Raw genomic sequence first — 23,745 nt, 5'->3', positions numbered from 1 at the left:
CCTCGGGCAGTGTCCTTCCTGGCGCTGGGTGAGCTCTTGAGAGCCTGGTCCAGACACTGGCGACTGTCAGGTATGCAGTGAGCAGTACGTCACCGGGCCGGCTGCAGTCCCCTGCCCTTCACACAGTTTATATCCCCTCCGACAGGTCAGGAATGATGTCACCACTGTGGTGAGACCACCCAATCCCCACGCCGCGATTGGAGCCACAGTTTTATTGGACAGGTAGCGTACCAATCACAGCAAAGCCCTTCACTCGATGGATTGGAATCCCATGTGATATTTGGGAATGGGCTAAGGCAACAGCCTTTCACCTGCTCCTGAAGGTTCGAGGACCACCACCTGTCTCGCGACCACCGGACAGTGAATGCCGATACAGTAATCCCCTAAACTGTGTGTCACAGCTGCAAATGATCCAGTGCTTACACTCAGTGAGATCTGGGACAGTGAAGGGCCTCAGGAGCCCTCTCTGACCCAGGGGTCAGTGGACAGGGATCGGGGGCGGGAACCCTCTCTGACCCAGGGGTCAGTGGACGGGATGGGGAGCGGGAACCCTCTCTGACCCAGGGGTCAGTGGACAGGGATCGGGGGCGGGAACCCTCTCTGACCCAGGGGTCAGTGGACGGGATGGGGAGCGGGAACCCTCTCTGACCCAGGGGTCAGTGGACAGGGATCGGGGGCAGGAACCCTCTCTGACCCAGGGGTCAGTGGACAGGGATCGGGGGCGGGAACCCTCTCTGACCCAGGGGTCAGTGGACGGGATGGGGAGCGGGAACCCTCTCTGACCCAGGGGTCAGTGGACGGGATGGGGAGCGGGAACCCTCTCTGACCCAGGGGTCAGTGGACAGGGATGGGGAGCGGGAACCCTCTCTGACCCAGGGGTCAGTGGACGGGATGGGGAGCGGGAACCATCTCTGACCCAGGGGTCAATGATTACAGACTACCTCTTCCCTCACTCGATGCATCAGAATGAACAGAGAGCTGGAACTCAAACAGTTAAACCGGTGACAACACAGAGTTCTCCACCCTCAGCTAGCTACACCAGGATAAATGGCTTCCTTCTGTAATTTTGCCACTTCTATATTGAACGCTTCCCTGCACACCCAATGAATATTTTAGACTTTTTTTATTGCAAGTTTCATTCAGCCTGAGGTATTCACATTTTCCATTAAAGGCCCCGAAATTATTCCTGTTAGTGTAACGTAAGCTTGGAGCACTGCTGTGTGTGGAATGCACCCTTTCATCAACAACCTCCTTCAGTGGCCAGGGAGAGGACACTCAGCCCTTCAAACCTGTACTACCATTCAATGAGATCACAGGTGATGTGACTGACCCCGTCCGTTCCCCACACCCCTTAGTTTGTAAACTGAAACCTATCGACCAGCTTTAAAATTAACAACTGACCTGATGCTACATCATTGACAGGAGGGAGTCCCGAATTCCCCGCCACACCCCACACCTCACTCTGTGTGTGTGAAGGTGGAACCCAAACTGTATTGTTTAGCCTCTGGCCCTGGTCCTACACTCGCAGCCAGTGGAAGTGACTTCCCTATCTTTAAACAAATCCAACCTCCTCTGCATTGGATACAGCCCAGTTTGTGGAATGTCTCCTCTTAGAGTTAACCCTGGTGGTCTGGGTATCTACCCAGTATGCTCTGCTGCACCCTCCGAGGTCTGGTGACCTGCTCCAGGGGTGACCTCTCCAGGGCTCTCTCGAACTGTAGCGTCACCTCGAATGTCTTTACGTCAGCTTACACTGCTGTGCTGTGGGCCACCGAATGATTGTAGCCCACAACTTTGGGGGTTGGCAGGGGAATTCAGGAAGGTGTTCCCCGTTCCAAAGCTTTGATTGGATAGTGAGGAGAGAGCTGAGAAAAGAAGTCTGTCCCCCTGCGGAAATCGGCAGCTGATTCACTCCAAAAGGAGAGGAAACAGGTGCAGAGGGAGGAGATAATTTAGGAGGCCTCTCCACCGCAAAGAGTGCAAACCAGAGAAACACAGATCCGCCTCACAGCTGGTGGGCAGCTCTTCCTCTCGTTTTGTGTGGCAGTGCAGCCAAGGTAAGGGAGGCAGTGGGTGAAGCCAACTACACATCATCATCAAGTTTCTGTCCACCGGTGCCAGTGGCCGGGGAGACCTACCACAGAAATCCTGAGCCAGACCGTGCCGCTTCTTCTGGTCACCTCTCGCCGGGATGTCCTGCTGGCCTTGCTTCAGTGACTAGACTGAACACCCCACCACCAGCCTTCGGACACCGTGTACTGTTACCACCCCCTGCAAATTCCCCAACCAGGACACACTGTCCTGACCGAGAAATAGGTTGCCATTCCTCAATTGTCACCGGATCCGAATCCCAGATCTCCTTCCCAATAGCCCTGTGGGAGCCCAGATTGCGATGGAAGGGGGTGACTGTCCCTCATGAGGGGAGGTTAGAAAAGGAGCAGTAAATATCCACTCCTTCTAAGAGCTGGGACATGTTACATCTGTACAAGGCATTGGTGAGACCGCACCTGGAATATCGTGCGCAGTTCTGGTCGCCCAGCTATAGGAAAGGTGTCGTTAAGCTGGAAAGGCTGCAGGAAAGATTCACAAGGAAGTTGATGGGACTGGAGAGATTGGATAAACTGGGACTGTTTTTCCTGGAGCGAAGGAGGCTGAGGGGTGACCATTAGAGGTTTATAAGTTATTAGGGCATAGATAAGGTGAATGGTCAGTCTTTTTCCCAAGGTTGGGGAGTCTAAATCTAGAGGGCACAGGTTTAAGATGAGAGGGGAAAGATTTAAAGGCGACCTGAGAGGTAACTTTTTCCACACACAGGGTGGTGGGAATGTGGAACGAGCTGCCAGAGGAGCTGGTAGAGGTGGGTACAGTTACAATGTTTAAAAGGCACTTGGACAGGTACACGGATAGGAAGAGTTTAGAGGGGCATGGGCCAAACGCAGGTGTGGGACTATCTCAGGTAGGCACCTTGGCCAGCATGGACGAGTTGGGCCGAAGGGCCTGTTTTGTGTTGTATGAACCTATGACTCTTTCCAGTGACCCCCAGAACTCGTCCTACCCACAGCAGCGCCTACCCCACCTGTGTGGGTTCCCCTTCCAACCTGCAGCCCTCAAATGCCCCCTTCCCTCCTCACTACACCCGTTAGGATCCCTCCTGCTTCTGCTGCCTGGCCAGAGTAATGCGATTGCAGCTATTTGACTGTGGTAGCCATCACTGCATTCACCACTGGGCGCTTTTCCAGCGGCTTGGGGGGGGGGGGTGGAGCCAGGAATTTTCCCCACCCAATACATCCCCCCCTCCTTCACCAAACATCCCAGGTCCGGGGGGTCTGAAGCGGATCCTGGGTCCGCCCCTGTCCCCTGCGGGCTTCCCCATCCCACTCCCCGGCTCCGAGCTCCACCTGGTGGCTGCGCCGCGACACCGCCGCCGGCTCGCGGCCCCGGACCCCTCGCGCGAATCCCTGCCGTCCCGCAGCCGGACTCCTCGCGGGTCGGGGCGCCGCCTCCTGGCTCCGCTCGACCGTCCGGTTTCAGGGTTTGAAAGAACATTAAATAGTTAATTGTAACAGCGTTTCGTTTTTTTAAAACATTGCACATTTGAACTGAATGATTAGTTAATATTTTAGCTTTGCAGAGACTGTAGGGGTTAATCTTTGGCTTTGCAGAGACTGAGCAGAGGTGGTTGGTAGGAGTTTGCAAGGCAGGAGGATTGGCTCAGGAACCAGCTCCAGGGAGCAAGTTGCTGCTGCAGTGGGCGGGAGTGGGTGTGCGAGGTGCGAGTCCAACGTGGCGCCTGCCTGACTAACACAAAGTAGCTTCGCCGGCCCATTAAATTCCCTCTCTCCCACCCACTGCCCTGCCCCACCTGCTCTGCTGTCTGAAGCGAACCTCGTTCTCAATTTTATTGGAGGGTCCCAGAGCTGGAACATTAACTGGTTCTCTCTCCATAGCTGCTGCCTGACCTGCTGAGTTCCTCTCCAGCACCTTATGTTTTTGTTTCGGATTTCCACCGTCTGCAGGGTTTGATTTTTTATGCACCCTCTGGTATCCGAGCAGAAAGAAAATATTTTAGACAGCAACTTAATGGACAGTTGTAAATCTTTGGCATTATCTGCACGTAGAGAGCGGCGGAGGTTGGTCAGTGCGGAGATGACAGGGTTTTGCACGTTGAAGAGAATCACAAAATCTGGGACCTTCCTCTCGTCCCAGAAACGTTGGGCTGCTGAGCTGGAACCTCACTGACCGGTGAAGGTTCAGGGCTGGTCCCAGGCAGCTGGAGGCACCGACATCGCTGGTGAAGGATCGTGGACACGGCCCAGACCAGCGAGCTGAAGATGGCAGGAGTGGGGGGTGACTTTCAAAACCAAGGCATTGCTGAGCCGGGAAGCAGGCGGTGCGTGTCAGCGAACACCAGGGTGTCGGGGCCGGTAACGAGAGGCTGCGGGAAAGCAGACCCCGATCCTAAGTGCGGACTGGTGTTTACACACCTCCCCGTCTGTTCCTGCCGGTGTGGGTCGGGGGGGGGGGGGGGGGGGGTTGCAGAGTCAAACAGCATGGAAATAGGCCCTTCAGCCCAACTCATCCATGCCGACCTAGATGCCCATCTGAGCAAGTCCCATTTGCCTGCATTTCCCTCTCTCATCCATGTACCTGTCGAAGTTATTGTACCTGCCTCAACCACTTCCTCTGGCAGCTCGTTCCATATACTGACCTCCCTCTGGGTGCAGAAGTTGCCCCTCAGGTCCCCTTTAAATCTCTCCCTTCTCACCTTAAACCTGTGCCCTCTAGTTCTTGATTCCCCAACCCTGGGAAAAAGACTGAGTGCATTCACCCTATCGATGCCCCCCCGTGATTTTATTCACCTCTAGGTCATCCCTCAGTCTCCAAGGAATAAAGTCCTAGCCTGCCCAACCTCTCCCAATAACTCAGGCCCTCGGATCCCGGCAACATCCTTGTAAATCTTTTCTGCACTCTGTCCAGCCGAATGACATCCTTCCTGTAACAGATCAATCAAAACGGTGCACAGTCCTCTAGTTGCAGCTTCATTCACATTCTGTACAACTGCAACATAACCTCCAACTCCTGTACTCAGTGCCCTGACTGATAAAGGCCAGCGTCTACCTGTGACGCCACTTCCAGGGAACCATGTATTTGTAGTCCTGGGTCACTCTGTTCCACAACACTCCCCAGGGCCCTGCCGTTCACTGTGAAAGTCTGACCCTGGTTGGACAGAGTGTGAGCAGGGTGAAGGTAGAGAGACAGAGGGACAGATCAACTCCTGACCCCAGGAAACCGAGCAGGGGGCCGAGCTGAAGGCAGAGAAACCCCGGTCCACTCCCCACATCAATGACACAGAGTCGGGTGAATTTGCTTTGTGCTTTTTTTTTAATGATTCGGTTAATCAGGAGTCACAAACTCTTGCGTCGAGCCAGGCCTGGCACAGGGCAGCCGAGAACCACCCCCTCACCAGCTCCCCAGCCCTCGCTCCACACGGAGAGTCTCCCCGACGCCACGGCCAATGATCGAAGCCTGCCCTCCCTCAGCGAGAGGCAGGAGGTTGGGTGCTGGGGGGTGGGGAATGGGGAGTGGAGGGGAGACTGGTGGTCTGAAGCACCCTCCTACCCCGAAGGGGGAAGGCTCTACGATCTGGAGTGTTCGATATCCAGCCTCTTCCTCAGCCCCCCCCCCCACCCCACGGCACAAGCTGGGGGCTGGTGGAAGACAGGAGCAGATGCCCCCGAGGTGCGGTGGGAGGAGTTGCCCCGTCACCTTGCGGGGCAGGTTAGGGGGATGGGGGTGGGGGCGTTCTGGGAGCCCCGGTGTGAGCGGGAGATCCCGTCGCCCACCCCGGGGCTGTCAGCAGTCGGTGGTGATCTTCGAGGAGAGGTGCTGGATGCGCCGGGCACTACAGCTCTTACACAGGATGTGTCCGTCCAATGGGTAACAGCCGCAGCCCTCGCCCTCCGAGGACAGGACGAATCCGCAATCCTAGGGGGGGAGAAAGGGCAGAATGTCACCGAGGGAGGGGTGAATGGCTCTTCTGTGCTCCTCTAACCCCCCCTCACCACCTTCACTTTCTGCTGCACAGCAAGATCCCACGGGCGGGTAACGGGTTTCCCCTGATGGCAGCGTGGGGTCCTTTACCCCCCCCCCCCCCCACGGGAAGGGGCAGACCTCGGTTTAACCCCCCTGTCTGCAGGACACAACCCTGACAGTGTCATCCCCGCTCGAGGCTACCCAGAGAGTTGTGCCTCGGTCAGTGGGGGAGGTGGGGGTGAGGGGAGGGGCTGAGGGAGGGTGGGGCTCGAACCCCTGCCGCATCCGGCCCGTCCACCCTCAGCCAGAGCAGCGGGAGCATTCCACACACAAGTGCTGCCCTGGGTCTACTAAAGCCCTCTACACCCCGTGGGTTGGGGGTGACCCCCCCAGGACAGGTTCTGGGCAACTCCAGGGACCGGAGGGGAACACGGGAAGAATTAGAGAGTGATCCAGCACAGAATCAGGCCCTTCGGGCCATCGAGTCTGTGCCAACCGTCAATCACCCACTTACACTGATCCTGTTCCATCGTCCCCGCATTCCCATCAATTGCCCCCCCCCCCCCCCAAGATTCTACCCCCCTCCCACACACACCGGGGACAGCTCACAGTGACCGATTAACTCTCCAACCTTTGGGAGGAGCTGTACACCACAGAAACAGGCCCTTCGGCCCACACATCTATGCTGACCCTTTTGCCATTGACACTTGAGCCCATTCGGACCATACCATTCTACGCCGTGCTGATTTAAGCGTCTAAATGCCTCTCAAATCGTCTCGGATTCCACCATCTCCTCTGGCTCCAGATATCAACCACAGTGTAAAAAAAAACTTTCCCTCGCACCTCTTTAAAACTCCTTCCTCTCACCGTAAGCCCCCACCCGGTGCTTCGTAAAGTTGCCTTCCATCAGAAGCTAAACCCCCCCCGCCGACGCCTCGGCCCGCACCCTGGGAGCCCCTCCTCACCTCACACTTGTAGCAGGTGACGTGGAAGCTGCGGTCCAGTGCCACAATCCGCACTGTCTCTTCCTGACCCGCCTCGGGCATGATCGGCTCGGCACAGACACAACAGCGAGGAGCAAACTTCCTGCCAGAGACAAGAAGCATGAGAGCCCTCAGTGCGGAAAACTCCATCCCAGCCGGAAACCTCAGCCCAGACACTCCGCTCCGGGAATACACAGAGATCCAGGCAGAAAGGGTAGGCAAAGAGCTGGCACCACCCAAAGAGCAGGGACACATACGACGGGCCAAATGGCCTCCCGGGCAAGGTGCTGTGAACATTCACAGCAAATTGTTACAGGATCCCCAGTCACAGCTGCACCATGCCCCAGGAGTGTGTGATGGGACGGTGTGGAGGGAGCTTCACTCTGTGTCTGACCCCGGGAGTGTGTGACGGGACGGTGTAGAGGGAACTTCACCCTGTGTCTGACCCCGGGAGTGTGTGATGGGACGGTGTAGAGGGAACTTCACCCTGTGTCTGACCCAGGAGTGTGTGACGGGACGGTGTAGAGGGAACTTCACCCTGTGTCTGACCCCGGGAGTGTGTGACGGGACGGTGTAGAGGGAACTTCACCCTGTGTCTGACCCCGGGAGTGTGTGATGGGACGGTGTAGAGGGAACTTCACCGTGTGTCTGACCCCGGGAGTGTGTGATGGGACGGTGTAGAGGGAACTTCACCGTGTGTCTGACCCCGGGAGTGTGTGATGGGACAGTGTAGAGGGAGCTTCACTCTGTATCAACGCACGCTATCCGTGACCTGGGAGTATGACAGGACATCACAGAGGAAACTTTACTCAGTGTGTGTCCCTGCTCTGGGAATGTTTGACACGGCAGTGCAGAGGGAGGTTTATTCTGTATCTGTCCTGTGCCAGCCCTGCCCCAGGAGTGAGGGAGGAAGAGCACAGAGGGGGTTCACTCTATATCTGTCCCACAGCTCTGCCGTACTTACATATGGAAGTCCTCGATGCAGTGGATCTGGCTGGTGGCATCCACCGTAAATGGGATCCCATCGAGACACCGGTGACACACGACACAGGTGAAGCACTGTGGGTGGTAGGCTCTGCCCATCGCTCTCAGGATCCGGTCCATGATGGGCTTGGAACAGACCGAGCACTGCTCCAGGGTGTTCTGTGGTGGGACACGGAAAAAGGATTACCGGGCAGCTATGAGGGTCACAGCTCTGGGGCTCCCAGTGGGAACTGAACACCCAGTGACACCCCACTTACTCCAGGGACCCTCGCAGAAGCCTGAGATTCTGGTGCATGTGACAAGTACAAACTCCAAAGTCCTATTGGCACAGCACACAGAGGATCCCACAGCCCTCAATCCAACCAGCTGCAGGGATTTCCTCCCTCGGAGAGGGATCTGCCCCTCTGAGGTACAGCCATAATCGAGGGCTTCAGACAGACCGGTTTTCCAATCTCTGGAAAGTCGGCATGGATTTGTTAACTTGTGAAGCAGTACAACAGGCCAGGGAGGGAGGGAACTGAGCAGGTGGGAGGGAGGGAAAGGGCTCCGGTCCCCAATGGTGTCCGACAGTCAAACACTTCCCGGTCCCGTTGAAAGCACCCACTACAGGAAGGTTTAGGGGGATCCTGCAATGGGCCAGTAGCAGTTACAGGAGTGGCCTCCAGGAGGCAGCATCGGGGCACAACTGGGGCTGAGCCCAGCATCACCGTCAGAGACAGCGACGTCTCACACGGCTGATCACGGGTGTGGGGATCACGGTACGTGCTGCGATGTAACGCAGCGGACCCGGGTACTTACAATGTAACACGACTCGCAGTACGACTTCTTATCGATTGCGTAGAACGGCCTCCCACGCAGGCGGCAGTGACAGGTCATACAGGTGAAGCACTCCACGTGAAATACCTGCTCCATCGCCACGCAGCCTGTCCCGTCTCCAACCACGTTCTCCCCGCATCGAGCACAGCGTCCTGCCAACAAAATGCACTTCAGTCTCTGTACTGGACGTGTGTGACGGGACGGTGTGGAGGGAGCTTCACCCTGTGTCTGACCCCGGGAGTGTGTGACGGGACGGTGAGGAGGGAGCTTCACCCTGTGTCTGACCCCGGGAGTGTGTGACGGGACGGTGAGGAGGGAGCTTCACCCTGTGTCTGACCCCGGGAGTGTGTGACGGGACGGTGAGGAGGGAGCTTCACCCTGTGTCTGACCCCGGGAGTGTGTGATGGGATGGTGCGGAGGGAGCTTCACCCTGTGTCTGACCCCGGGGGTGTGTGACGGGACGGTGTGGAGGGAGCTTCACTCTGTGACTATCGCAGTGTTTCCTCCACCGATCTCCCAGCCCCTTAGGAAACTCACCGAAATACTCCTCGGAGGGGGGGTTGTTCATGTCATGGACCAGTTTCTTGGTGATTCGATCGAGCTCCTCTTCTGGCCGGCTGGCCTGGGGCTGAGCCCCTCCCAGAGCCCCGTAGGAGACCTGTGCAGAGCAGAAGGTGAGGACTCACTGTGGACCCACCACCCCCTCCTACCCCCGCACCAGTCCCATCCAATTTCCCCTCCCCCCTCCCCACAGATACCTTGCTCACCCCTCCCCCTAACATGGCTTCCCTCTTCCCTGTATGCCACCCCAACCTCCCTCCTTCCCGCTCCCTGGGGAAAGCAGCCGACATAACCGAGGACCCCTCCCACCCTGGTCATTCTCTTCTCCCCCCCTCCTGTCGGATACAGAGCACGTACCCCCAGGCTCAAGGACAGCTTCTCTCCCGCTGTTATCAGACGCTAAAGGTGAACACATGATCTCCCAAGCTACCTCGTCGTGGCCCTTGCACCTTATTTGTCTGCCTGCACCACACTCTGTCACTGTAACACTACATGTTTTCCCCTATACCACCTTCATGTACTGATGTACGGAATGCTCTGCTTGGATGGCACATAGACAAAAGTTCTTCACTTGACAACAAGAAACCAATTCCCAATACAATGGCAGTCACTGCACCACTGGTGGGCATGCCCTCAGCTGCCTGCACCCTCAGCTCTCAATTCCCCCTCCTCAAAGATGTGCCGTCCCTGGAGGGGGTCCAGACGAGGTTCACAAGAACGATAGGGGAATGAAAGGCCTAACGGATGAGGAGCGTTTGATGGCTCTGGGCCTGTACTCCACAGGGTTCAGGGATGGGGGGGAATCTCATTGAAACCTACCAAACACTGAAAGGCCTGGATAGAGTGGACGTGGAGAGGATGTTTCCGTCAGTGGGAGAGTCCAGGATCCCAGGGCACAGCCTCAGAATGAAGCATCCGTTTGGAATTGAGATGAGGAGGAATTTCTTCAGCCAGAGGGCAGTGAATCTGTAGAATTCGTTGCCACAGAGGGCAAATCATTGGGTATTGGGTGTACTGAAGGCAGAGATTGATCGGTTCTGGATTGGTAAGGGGGGGGGGGGTTAAGAGTTACAGGGAGAAGGGGTTGAAAAAAAATCAACTGTGATTGAATGGGGCAGCAGATTCGATGGGCTGAACGGCCTAATTCTGCTCCTACATTTTATGCTCCCTGCTTCCTTGTCCCAGAGGGATCCTGTCCCAGTGCCCGATGTACCTCGGAACGCTGCTCTCGGGAAGCTCAGCACTACAGACACAGACCTGTGGGATCAGCGCTCTGGTCCTTACCTTGGGGAGGTTTGCAGCGGTGGGAGGGGGTGGTGGTGGGGGGAGATCTTCACCGTAGGCCCCCTTCTTGCCGCCAAAGTGCTGGAACTGACCCGGCGGCTTGTGCGCGGCCCCGTAGAATGCGAGCTCAGGCCGGCGCGGCCCGTACATCCCCTCTGGCCCGTAGTGGGGGTCCGGGAGGCCGGCGGGACCTCCGGAGAAGTGGGTGGTGGCTGGGTACCAGCTGGGGGAGGCCGGCGGGGGGTGGGGCTCAGGAGCCGATGCGTACGAGGGCTCGGGGTACCTGGGCTGTGGGGCACGATACGGGGGCTCAGGGAGCTGGTGGGCCTGGGCCTGGCGGGGGGGCGGCGGGCCATAGGCTTGCTCGGCCTGGCGTCCCGGCTGGGTGTAGTTGGGCACCGGCTGGGCTACCTTGACCTGGACATTGAAGGGGGTCCCGGCCGAGGTGGAGGCGGTGGTGTAGGAGGCGGCCACAGGCTGCGGGTAGGGTCGTGGGGCACCGGGCGATGGGTAGGCCCCGGCATTGCCATAGGCGACCGGCCGCGGGCCAGGGTATGCCTCAGGCTGCCCGGGGGCTCTGGTCGCCGCAGTGACCGGGGACTGAGCCAGCGGTTTGTAGGGGGGCGCGTGTTTAGGGGGCACGGGGGCCGGGGGAGGGGGGGGCTGGGGATGGTAGGGGGCCAGGCTGTTGTCGTAGTTCTGGAAAACACGGAGCAAGGGCAGAGTCACCACACACACACCCCAAACCCAGAGTCCCAGCAAAGTCACCCCAACCCTGTGGGCTCGCCGACCCCAGGACAACAATCCCCCTCCCCAACCCAACCCCAGTGACCCTCCCGACACAAGTGACCCTGACAACCACGCAACCCGACCCCAGTGACCCCACAACCTGACCCATGACCCCACGATCCAACCCCAGTGACCTTCCCGACGCAAGTGACCCCGGCAACCACGCAACCCGACGCCAGTGACACCGAGTTCACATGCCTGACCCCAGTGACCTCGCCACCCAACCAAGATCACACTGAGTTCGCGTGCCTGACCCCACGCCAGAGACCCCTCCCAGCTCCGGGTTCACGCCCAGCCGACCCCAGTGACCCCAGGCTGGGGCCAAGCCGAACTCCGCGCGGCTGAGGAGCCCAGATCCCGTCCTCCCCCGCCCCCTCTACCTGCCGGGGCCTGGGGTGGAAGGGCGAGTTGTTCTGCATGTCGGCCAACATGCTGGTGAGCGAGTCGATCTCCGCATCGATGCTCGACGGCCGATTCATCGTCTTCTCCTGGGGCCGGGTCTGCCGGAAGACCAGAGTCATCAGGCACGGAGCAGTGGTGGTGGGGGGGGTGGGGCAGTGTCTGCGTGTGGGACAGGCCTCCTGTCTGAGCAGAGCCCAAACTCTCCCAATCACTGGAAGACGTACAAACCCCCTCGGACACAGGCAGCACCCCGCCCCCTCCCCAAAACCCACTGCAGCCCGAGCCCCAGGGCTCATTGTTGTGGGCACAGAAAGATCCCACACTGCAAAGCCCCCACCCTCCCACCCACCCCTCCGCTCTCCCTCCAGGTACAGGCGGCGAGATCTTTTCCAGGGAAAGACTTGACCAAATGAGGACACCCCCTTTGGTACTGCCCCTCCCACGGCGACTGACTGCCAGGGTTCATTACCGGGCACCCCATGGCTCAGGAGCGGGTCAGGGGTCAGGGATCCTGCAGTGAGTGACTCACCCCCTGACACCCCAGGGCCCTTCCCCCATCCACAGGGCACGGGTCGGGAGTGTGACGGGACAGCCCCCTGCCTGTCCGGGTGAGTGTGGCTCCACACAGTCCTGGGACAAAGCAGCCGCTCGATTGGCACCCCGTCCGCCCCCCAAACACCCCCTCCCTCCACCGCCGGCGCACAGTGGCTGCGGTGTGCACCATCTACAGAAAGCACAGCAGTTACTCCGCCGGGCTACTCCAAGGTCCCCTCCCAAACCCGCCACCTCTCCCACCAAGGGCAGTGGGCGCAGGGCAGCACCACCACCCACAGGTTCCCCTCCAAGTCTCACGTCATCTCAGCTTGGAAATATCTCATTGCTCCTTTATTGTCCCCATGTCTAAATCCCTCGCCAACACCACCGAGGGGGCACCTTCACCACACGGGGCAACAAAATGGACAAAGAAAGACACATCTACCCTTGCACTGAGGGCTCGTCAGAGGGTAGAAATTTCAAATACTGGAGGGCACAGCTTCAAGGTGAGAGGGGGAAAGTTTAAGGGAAATGTGCAGGAAAAGTTTTTTTTAAAAAAACAGGGAGGGTGGTGGGTGCCTGGAACGGGCTGCCTGGGGTGGTGGTGGGAGCAGCTAGGACAGTGGCGGTTAAGAGGCATTTAGAGACAGACACATGAACACACAGGGAACGGAGGTATACAGACCTCGTGCAGGCAGATGGGATTGGTTTAATTTGGCATCACGGTCAGGACAGACACAATGGGCTGAAGGGCCTGTTCCTGTGCTGTACTGGTCTGTGTTCTGGCCATAACTGATTCCCTAAGCTTGAAGGCTGCAGGGGAGATTTACCAGGATGCTGCCTGGTTTAGAGAGTATGCATTATGAGGAAAGACTAAGGGAGCTCGGGCTTTACTCTTTTGAGAGAAGGAGGATGAGAGGAGACATGATAGAGGTGTACAAAATATTGAGAGGAATAGATAGAGTGGACAGCCAGCGCCTCTTTCCCAGGGCACCAATGCTCAATACAAGAGGGCATGGCTTTAAAGTAACAGGTGGAAAGTTCAAGAGAGATATCAGAGGAAGGGTTTTTACCCAGAGAGTGGCTGGGGCATGGAATGCGCTGCCTGGGGCGGTGGTGGAGGCAGGTACATTGGTCAAATTCAAGAGATTACTAGATAAGCATATGGAGGAATTTAAAATAGAGGGATATGTGGGAGGAAGGGATTAGATAGTCTTAGGCGAGGTTTAAAGGTCGGCACAACATTGTGGGCCGAAGGGCCTGTATTGTCCTGTACTGTTCTATGATTCTACGAAAAATTAATCTGTGCCCGAATTCGAGGAAGAGGGGAAAAGTTGCTCTGAAATCCTCCCAACCCCGAGCCCCGGAAGCAGACTGGCGGCTGCCGGAAGGGGATTTACCTGGATCTCGTGGGCCACCTGTGGCTGTGCCTGGCTCCAGGACGCCTGGATGCCCGCCTCCCGTCCCGCCGGCCCTGGAGGGTAGCGATGCTCGTTGGATGTGATCAGCGAGGGCCGTGACAGTCTGGGGTCCTCGGAGCAGCTGGTGGGGGCCAGCCCTGGTGCGCAAGGGAGGAAGGGAAACGAGACAGTGGCTTGCAGAGAATCGGCCCCACTCGACAGAGGGAGAGACCCACCCGGTCCCCACCGCACACCCAGAGCCCCCAGTTTAAACGGGGTCAGCCCGTCCTGTATTGGGAGGGGGGTGGAGGCTGAGGGGTCCCACCTGAGCTCTGTCCCATCTTCAGACTCCAGCTGGGCAGGTTGGACAGGCAGACGGCTGGGAGAACATGTCCTTGTAAGGGAAGGTATCCACGCAGCACCAGAGGCACTGTGCAGGCGGGGAGCCGAGCTTAACCCTCGCACCGCCAGCCTGGAGAGAGCCTCGCCCTGGGACAGAGACCCACACTACCCCACCACCACCGCCACCCCCCCCCCCCTCCACCCTGGGATCTTGGTTCCAGTGGGCTTGGTTGGGAGGTGGGGGGGGGGAAAACAAAAGCCACAGCTGTTGACATTTACAATCTGCAGTCACCGGCTCCAGTGGTGGTGGTGGGGGTGGGTAGGGGTTGGCAAACAGCTAGTGTGGAGCCCTGGGGGGTGGGGAGCATTCCGTCATGGTCACTGGGACCTACTCCTGTCCTTTCCAGCACTGGGGGGGGTGGGGTGGGGGGGGCTTCACCCCCATCTCCTTGGGGCACCGAGGGAGGGGCAGTGAACGTCACCGTCCCGGAGGGGACACAAGGGGTCAGATCTCCCGGTGTTTCCACAGGGCGGGCTCCAGGGACCCAACACCACACCCCCCCTACCCCCAGATTGTCGACACCCCCTCTCCCGGTACCTGACTGGGGGGACGGGTAACGCCCCCGCCCTCCTCCACTGTTCAACCCCCCATTCTGCTCCAGCGACTCGTCCTTGGTCCTGAGGGCGGACGGGGGGGCGACCTTTGGCTGCCGGAACCCGAGGGGAGGGGCAGCACTCTCGGCCGCGCTGCCGCCGGTCTTCGGGGGGTGCCACGTGGGGCCAGACATCACCGGGGGCTCTGGGGAGGGGAGAGGGTGGGCTAATCAGACCAAAATAAAACCACCAGCCACAGTCAGCACTCATGTCCTGATTTGGGGGGGGGGGGGGGGGGGAAGAGACAAGGGAGGGAAGTGCTGGAGGAGGGGGGGGGTGAGGACAGAACAGCGGGACACGGCCGAGATTCAGATACGAGTGGTGAAACTTCCTCCTCCCGCACTCCCTCGTCCCAGCGCACCCTCCACCCTCCCTCACCTCTCCCTCAAACCTCGCAGGTAGAGAGAGAGAGAAAAAGCATCAGAGAACTGCAGACAACTTTCTCACCGATGTTATCCTGGTCCAGAGGGGGGAAATGGTGCTCCCAGCTCTCCCCTCCTGCCCGGAAGGCGCTGTGCACACACAAAGACACACTCAGAGGGAGCAGAAGCTCTCTGGAGACACAGGATCCAGGCCGAGAGAGCCACAGTTTTACCTAATAAGGAGCCAACTGGAACGGGGGCGAATAGGGAGCAGGAGCAAAGGGGAAAAAAATCTCCACTTTTGATTAGTCCGTGTTGTTTTCAAGGAACAGGAAGCAGGTGGTTCAAACTGCGGAAGTTTGCAATCAGGAGGACAGAGTTTTCTCCCGATGTCCAGCTCCCTCGTCCAGCAGACTTCCTTGGGAAAAGGCCGTTCGGCCCATCCAGCCTCTCGCAGGGGAGCAGGACAAAGCCGCTGACCCCTGACCACCGGCCCGTCGACTGCCCCGGCTACCTTTTGACAGCCGGTGAGCAGGAAGCGGAGGAGGGAGGCAGGAAAGGGGAGAGCTGCTTGCTCCCAAATCCTGGCCCCGAGCTCCCGTCCGTCCGCGGGGGAAGAGCTTCTGGAAACTTTAACCCCCGACAATCCAGGAGTACAGGGTCCTGAGGCCAACCATATAACCCAGAGTAGTCACAACAGCCCATCCCGTTCTAAGACAACTGGTCAGTCTATCTCCACTGGCTCACGAGGAGGGGAGATGGGGGAACGAACCACCAGGACCACCCAGAGATCAGAAGGTATAGGAGCAGAATTAGGCCATTCGGCCCATTGAGTCTGCTCTTCCATTTAATCATGGCTGATTTTTTTTCAACCCCCATTCTCCTGTCTTCTCCCCGTAACCCTTAACCCCCCCCTCACCAATCAAGAACTGATCAATCTCTGCCTTAAATACACCCAATGACTTGCCCTCTGTGGCAACGAATTCCACAGATTCACCGCCCTCTGGCTGAAGAAATTCCTCCTCATCTCAGTTCTAAAGGGACGTCCCTTTATTCTGAGGCTGTGCCCTGGGATCCTGGACTCTCCCACTGATGGAAACATCATCTCCAAGTCCGCTCTGTCCAGGCCTTTCAGTATCCGGTGGGTTTCAGTGAGATCCCCCTTCATCCTTCTGAACTCCATCGAGTACAGGCCCAGAGACATCGAACGCTCCTCATACGTTAACCCTTTCATTCTTGTGAACCTCCTCTGGACCCTCCCTGCAAGTACCTTTGGTGGTGTCGGGGGGGGGGGGGGTTAGTTCCGAGTTTTCACACCCAAGATCCAAGCAACTCTCAATTCCAAATGTCCCATTCCCTGGTTCTGGACTCTCCTGCCCAGAGTAGCAGCCCATCAATCTCACTTTGAGACTGCCTCCTTCTCCTAAACTCCAGCCAGTACTTCCCTGAATCTTTCCTCAGCAGACAGACCCTCGGGAATTCTAATCCAGCCACTCCACACTATGGGATCCCCGAGGCAAGTCTACGTCCAGTGCGGAACCAAGGAGACAGGGGGCTCTGGATGCACACCCTGCACACCAGCCCCACTCCAGAAACTGGTGGGGATTGAGATACAGACTGGGACACCAGACTGCATCTGCCCCGATCACTGGCCCAGAACAGACAGATGGCCAGACCTGGGATATCTGGGATGGACCCTGCCAGGAAGCAGGGCAAGAGGAGAAAGATTTAAAGAAACCCAAGGGGCAACTTCTTCACACAGAGGGTGGTCCGTAAATGGAACGAGCTGCCAGAGGAAGTGGTTGAGCAGGTACATTAACAACATTTAAAAGACACTTGGATAGGTACATGGATAGGAAAGGTTTAGGGGGATGTGGGCCCAAAACAGGCAAATGGGACTGGCTTAGATGGGCATCTTGGTCAGCAGGGACTGGTTGGGCCGAAGGGCCTGTTTCCTCACTGTGTGACTCAGACTCTAAGCAAAGCTGGGAGTGAAGTTTAGCATCACATCAAAACACATGCAGATTTTTAAACAGTTTTTAAAATGGCTTCAACATGCAGAAACATTTAAAAAAACTTTTCAAACTGGGCTAATTTATTCAATACTTTTTTCCCAAAAAATAATTGGAAATATTTAAATGTTGGTTTAACATTTATATTATTTACTAATATTATATTTATACTATTAACAAGTATATTAAATCGCATTGCTCCAGATTCCAGTAACTGCAGCCTTCTGTGTCTCTGCTTAAATTGACCTGTTGCTTCTGACCCAGGATCCGAGCCCTGACCTGACACTGGGTCAGGAAAGCAATTCCCAAGGGGATCGATGGGGAATTCTTGCAGCAGTGACGGAGGCAACGGTACCTATCACCAGGAATTCTGGGCTTGGATTGGGAACGATTGCTGCCCGGGGAAGGTTTGTCCCGATGGATAACCAGACCCCGTGAGTTCGTCGCTGCTCAGTGTAGGAATCCCAGGGGTCCTACATCGCTCACAGGAAGATCCTGATGCTTTTGAGACATTGGTTAATTGGGAAAAAAAAGGCAATCGGCCCCAAGAGAACTTCTGAGTGTTTTTATTCTAAATACAGGGTGTGGGATCCGTCACCCAAGGAGTGGCCTGGATAAACTGGGACCGTTCACCTTCAGATTTTGGAGTGAATCCTCCAACAATCTGGGACTTTCTTTAAACGGTTGATCTCACGTCATTTGTTGGACAGCAGTGGAGAGTTGGAACAGTACACAGGAAGATCCCAATCAATCTATTTCAAAGGAGAGGGTCCCAGCATCCCCACCCTCCCCCAGCAGCACCACCTCTGACCTGTCAACAGCAGCCACGATTGGCTAACGGGAGGAGCTCAGATCCCCTGAGGGACCGATGGCCACAGCAGAGATCTCAAGCCCAGTGTCGGACCCAACGAAGCAAACACGAGAAGTCAGATGCCTGGTTTGTGACTCCCTTCCCACCTCGACCCTCCTACGACCACATCGCCAGCTCCCCCACCCCGAGATCTCCCACCTCCTCCCTCCTGTTCAGGACTCCAGAATTTCCACCATGCCCCCCTCTGCCTCTGCAGGGGGCAGGGATGTCACCAGCAGCTCCGACCGTTATAGACAGAGAAATTTGGAAACTGTTATCTCCGGTGGAAGGGGGCAGGACCTTAAAATTCCAGCCAGCTGTTCCGGACCGGTGTCAAGGGGCTCTCCCGCACACAGGGAAACCGGGAACTCTCCCCCGAGGCTGGTAGCCAATGGAAAAATCAAACTAGGGCGAAGGGGACCAAGACAGGAAGATGCAGTCACGAGGCAGGGCAGCTACAGCGTGAATGAGCGAGGGGGAAGAGAGAGGGTTTTTTCACTCAAGGGGACTCCCCCCTGCTCCAATACAACTGCTCTGAGGGGCCAAGAGACGTCCTTCTGTGGTTCTGAGAGGGAAAACACTTTCACAACAAACCGGAGCCAGACCACAGCAGAGTGAACCGGGAAGACCAGAAGACATAGGAGCAGAATTGGGCCATTCGGCCCATCGAGTCTGCTCCACCATTCGATCATGGCTGATTTACTTTTCCCCCTCAATCCCATTCTCCTGCCTTCTCCCTATAACCTTTGACGCCCTCACTAATCAAGAACCTATCAACCTCCGCTTTAAATACACCCAATGATTTGGCCTCCACAGCCGTCTGTGACAATGAATTTCACAGATTCACCACCCGGCTACAGAAATTCCTCCTCATCTGTTCTAAAGGGACGTCCCTTTATTCTGAGGCTGTGTCCTCTGGTCCTGGACTCTCCCACTGATGGAAACATCCTCTCCACATCCACTCTGTCCATGCCTTTCAATATTCAGTAGGTTTCAATGAGATCCCCCCTCATCCTTCTGAACACCAGTGAGTACAGACCCAGAGCCAAACACTCCTCATACGTTAACCCTTTCATCCCCAGGATCATGCTTGTAAACCTCCTCTGGACCCTCTCCAACACCAGCAAATCCTTCCTTAGATATAGGGCCCAAAACTGCTCAAAATACTCCAAATGTGGTCTGACCAACGCCTGGGAAGCTCCGGTCATCACCGCGATTCCAGGATCCTTTTCCCCAAAGCACCGAGGTCTTTCAACTCTAGGACTGTGCCAGACTACCTTATAACGGTACAGAGCTGAGAAGGAACAAAGGCCGGGAAAACACTGCTTCCTATGAATGCAGAGGGAGTGTGAGGTCACTGGGTGAGAGTCTGACACACCCATGTTTGAAAACCTAGAACACTCACAGGACAGTCAAATGTGTGATGGGACATTGTAGAGGGAGCTCCACTGTGTGTCTGACCCCGGGAGTGTGTGACGGGACAGTGTGGAGGGAGCTTCACTGTGTGTCTGACCCCAGGAGTGTGTGATGGGACGGTGTGGTGGGAGCTGTGTCTAACCCTGTGCTATACCTGCCCTGGAACCCACGATGACATACCCGTTCCCATTAGTTCCCCAGAGCTGGATTCTTTTAGCAAGTTCAGATTTTAGCAACTTGAAACACTTTCACCACAATCCCGTCACACCCCCAGGGCAGGGGTCGATGGGGTTGAGCTGTGAATACCGGTGCATCGTCCCCTCACACCTCAGGGGATTCACTGGAAACAATAACTCCTTCAAGAGGCTTCACAAGAATGTCATTACATTTGACACTGAGGCACGAGATACATGTCAGCAGACCAAAACCTCGATCACAGAGGGGAGGGTATAAGGACCGGAGGTAATGCAGCTCTATAAAACTCTGGTTAGACCACACTTAGAGTACCATGTCCAGTTCTGGTTGCCTCATTATAGGAAGGATGTGGAAGTGTTGGAAAGGGTGCCACCACACCGTCCCATCACACACTCCTGGGGTCAGACACACAGTGAAGCTCCCTCCACACTGTCCCGTCACACACTCCCGGGGTCAGACACACAGTGGAGCTCCCTCTACAATGTCCCATCACACATTTGACTGTCCTGTGAGTGTTCTAGGTTTTCAAACATGGGTGTGTCAGACTCTCACCCAGTGACCTCACACTCCCTCTGCATTCATAGGAAGCAGTGTTTTCCCGGCCTCGTTTAGAGAGTATGCATTATGAGGAAGACTAAGGGAGCTAGGGCTTTACTCTTTGGAGAGGAGGATGAGAGGAGACATGATAAGAGGTGTACAAAATATTAAGAGGAATAGATAGAGTGGACAGCCAGCACCTCTTTCCCAGGGCACCAATGCTCAATACAAGAGGGCATGACTTTAAAGTAACAGGTGGGAAGTTCAAGGGAGATATCAGAGGAAGGGTTTTTACCCAGAGAGTGGTTGGGGCCTGGAATGCGCTGCCTGGGGCGGTGGTGGAGGCAGGTACATTGGTCAAATTCAAGAGATTACTAGATAAGCATATGGAGGAATTTAAAATAGAGGGATATGTGGGAGGAAGGGGTTAGATAGTCTTAGGCGAGGTGTAAAGGTCAGCACAACATTGTGAGCCGAAGGGCCTGTATTGTGCTGGACTGTTCTATGCGAGGAGGAGGAGAGGTTTAGGAAGGGAATTACGGAGCTCTTGGCCCAGCCATCTGAAGGCACAGCTGCCAGTGTGGGAGCAAGCTAGCAGGAGATCCGAACCAAGGCCACACGGATGTGGGAGGAAGGGAGAGCAGGCTGAATTTAAACTGAACAGGACAATTTTGAAGTTGCTTAACCGGGAGCGAGTGCAAGGGCAAGTGGACACAGTACGATGAGTGAAGAGGGATTCCGCCACAGATGGAAGATCAGGAGACCTTTGGATGAGATCAAGTTTGTAGAGGGTAAAGGGTTGTCCCAGAGTGCATGGGTCTGGAGTTAACAGTCTGGAGAAGGTTCAAGGAAGCAAACAGGAGCAGGTTACCCAGCCCTTCATTACAATGGTGGCCGGTTCTTCACCTCAATATCATCTTCCTGCCCTCACCCCTGGACACCGAGTGTGATCGTGGGGCTGGTGGGATTCAGCTACATGGATCCAAAGCAGCCCAACAACAACCGCGCTTCAACGAGTTCCAGCCCCTCTCTTCCTCCGAACCAAACATTCCTCCCACACGTCAGCAACCTTCACCCAGATATTCAAGCGGACACAGCTCCCAGCAAACTCTGAACACACAGGAGCAGCGGGACCAACTCAACTCTCCCAAAGGGCGATTCAGCTGGTCCCTCCCTCACTACACAACAGGTTTCCTTTCACATTTGAAAGTTGCTACTGAATCCACCTCCACCGCCCTTTTAGGACCGTGCTCTGGGTCCAGAATATGCTGCAGAAAAAACTGAGGTGACAATAAAATAAAAATTTTCCTCTAATTTGATTTCATAAAATTTTGTTTGCTGATGACGTACCGCTAAATTAGTATCGAGGAGGATAAAATGGGCGTTCGGTGGTCAGTACAGAGTCAGTGGGCCAAAGGGTCTGCACTCTGACTCTGAAACCTCTGGGCAGACCACGATGGTCCAACCCTGAGGAGTTAGATTCCTCCCAATTCCAAATCTGACCATTGCTGTAAATATACCCGTCAACATCCATTGAAGTGACAGCAAACAGTGGTGAGCTGTAACAGTAAGCAAAGTTCTTGACCTGGATAAAGTACTGATGGGAGCCAACACAGCCCGTGTTTTAGCCGAAAACACACCCAACCTCAGACTCCCAGGCATACATCTGGGAGAGGGGATTCCTAGCACTGGGAGACGTGGAGTCTGTGAGCCTGCCTGGTTTTATCCTGCTCTGGAGCAGAGGACAACACTCGGTACCATAGAGTCACAGAGGGATTGAGCAGGGAAACAGGCCTTTTGTCCCATCAAGTCTACATTGACCACCAAATCAGACATTACAATACCAATTCCATTAACAGAACACCTTTCACAGACAGAAACACCAAGGGGATGAAAACTGACCCTAAATCACAGGAGGAAGAAGTTTGCTTCAAGGCATGGAGATGAAGAAGTATCTTAAAGAGAGCTATCTCAGGATGATGTCCTAAGGATTGCAGCCAAGGCACAACCACTCAGGATGATGGTAACTGGGGGAACCAGATAGGGTGCAATGGGATCAGAAACTCGGAGGGCCCAAGAATTCCCAGCAGGGTGGTAGATTCCAGCTCAGAGAGGAGACAAACTGCCCAGGGAGGATTTGTGGGCAAGAGGCGCAAATGGTCGGGGAAGAGGAGCTGAGGGCAGGGATGTTACGGAGGAAGCAGTCAGAGGGAGGGAGCAGAGGATGGGAGGGGGAGGTGCAGCTACAATAGGGGTGGGAGGAAAGTTGGGGGGGAAGTGTTGGGGGTGCAGTCAGGTTTGGACCAGGAGAGGTGTGGATGGGGGAAGGGGGTACAAATGAAGGGGGTGAGTAGGTTGGTGGGGTGAGACAGTAAACGGGGGGGGGGTGAGGTGGGGTGAGGGATGTGTGGATAGGGAGTGGGAGCATGAGGTGGGGGTTGAGTGGGTGGGTGAGGGGCATGAGGGGGGAGAGGGGCATGAGGGGGAGGGGGTCAGGAGTGAGGGGGACGAGGAGTGAGAGGAGGTGATGGGTGGGGGAGGGTGAGAGGTGAGAGTGATAGGTGAGGGTGAGGCTGGGGGTGAGGGTGAGGCTGGGGGTGAGGGTGAGGCTGAGGGTGCGGGGTGAGGCTGGGGGTGGGGGTGAGGCTGGGGGTGCGGGGTGAGGCTGGGGGTGGGGGGGAGGTTTGCAGCGGAAAGAAGACCCTCCGGGCTCCGATCACGGGCCCCTCGGCTCCGTTGTGCCCGCCGGGCCCGCCACTCCAGCCCGGGGAGCAGCGGCCCGGAGGACCAGGGGCGGCCCCGCTGGCGGCCGGGAGAGGGGCGGAGGGCCCGGGGCGGCTCCCGCGCGCTCCCGGTACCCGTACCCCACCCGCGCGCTCCCGGTACCGGCTCCCCCGCCGCCCGTGCGCGCCCCCGGTACCGGCTCCCGCCGCCGCCGCCCGTGCGCGCCCCCGGTACCGGCTCCCCCCGCCGCCGCCCGTGCGCGCCCCCGGTACCGGCTCCCGCCGCCGCCCGTGCGCGCCCCCGGTACCTGCTCCCGCCGCCGCCCGTGCGCGTCCCCGGTACCTGCTCCCGCCGCCGCCGCTCCCGGGAAAGTTTCTCTGGAACTTTGTGCAGCCGAACAGCCGCTGACGTCATCGGATTCCAATCGGGTGACGCGCGCGGGAAATCGGCCAGGAGCCGGAATCTGGGATTGGGATAGGGAGAGGGAGGGAGAGGAAGGCAGAGAGAGGAGGGAGGGGGAGGGGGGAGGGAGGCAGAGGGAGGGAGAGGGAGGGAGAGGGAGAGGGAGGGAGGGAGGGAGAGGGAGAGGGAGGGAGGGAGGGAGAGGGAGAGGGAGGGAGGGAGGGAGGGAGAGGGAGAGGGAGGGAGGGAGAGGGAGAGGGAGGGAGGGAGAGGGAGAGGGAGGGAGGGAGGGAGGGAGGGAGGGAGGGAGGGAGGGAGGGAGAGAGGCAGGGAGAGAGGGAGGGAGAGAGGGAGGGAGAGAGGGGGAGGGAGAGATAGAGAGAGAGGGAGGGAGGGAGAGATAGGGAGGGAGAGGGAGGGAGAGGGAGAGAGGGAGAGGGAGGGAGGGAGAGAGGGAGAGGGAGG

At 57.0% G+C, this 23,745-nt stretch overlaps 1 protein-coding gene across 6 annotated transcripts; it reads right to left on the bottom strand.

The window, feature by feature from the left end:
• Nucleotides 1-5,363: 5,363 nt before the first annotated feature.
• trip6 (thyroid hormone receptor interactor 6) lies at nt 5,364-23,371 on the bottom strand. 6 transcript variants are annotated; one of them, XM_052044613.1, is made up of 11 exons: nt 23,151-23,357; nt 14,727-14,927; nt 13,787-13,944; nt 11,831-11,950; nt 10,662-11,360; nt 9,354-9,474; nt 8,799-8,968; nt 7,981-8,159; nt 6,999-7,119; nt 5,829-5,985; nt 5,364-5,788 (listed from the first exon to the last, which is right to left on the bottom strand). In XM_052044613.1, exons 1-10 carry the CDS (start codon nt 23,290-23,292, stop codon nt 5,854-5,856), a joined length of 2,043 nt encoding a protein of 680 aa, XP_051900573.1. In that variant the 5' UTR covers nt 23,293-23,357; the 3' UTR covers nt 5,364-5,788; nt 5,829-5,853. The 6 variants fall into 6 exon arrangements, with proteins under 6 accessions (XP_051900573.1, XP_051900575.1, XP_051900576.1 ...); XM_052044615.1 differs by lacking the exon at nt 23,151-23,357 and adding exons at nt 15,230-15,294; nt 22,057-22,159 and having other exon boundaries at nt 5,364-5,985; XM_052044616.1 differs by having other exon boundaries at nt 5,364-5,985; nt 23,221-23,371.
• Between the last annotated feature and the right edge of the window lie 374 nt (nt 23,372-23,745).

This window comes from Pristis pectinata, chromosome 37 (assembly GCF_009764475.1).
Source record: "Pristis pectinata isolate sPriPec2 chromosome 37, sPriPec2.1.pri, whole genome shotgun sequence".
Taxonomy (NCBI): domain Eukaryota; kingdom Metazoa; phylum Chordata; class Chondrichthyes; order Rhinopristiformes; family Pristidae; genus Pristis; species Pristis pectinata.
Note: the sequence above shows the minus strand (reverse complement) of the source record. Positions and strands in the feature narration are given on the sequence as shown.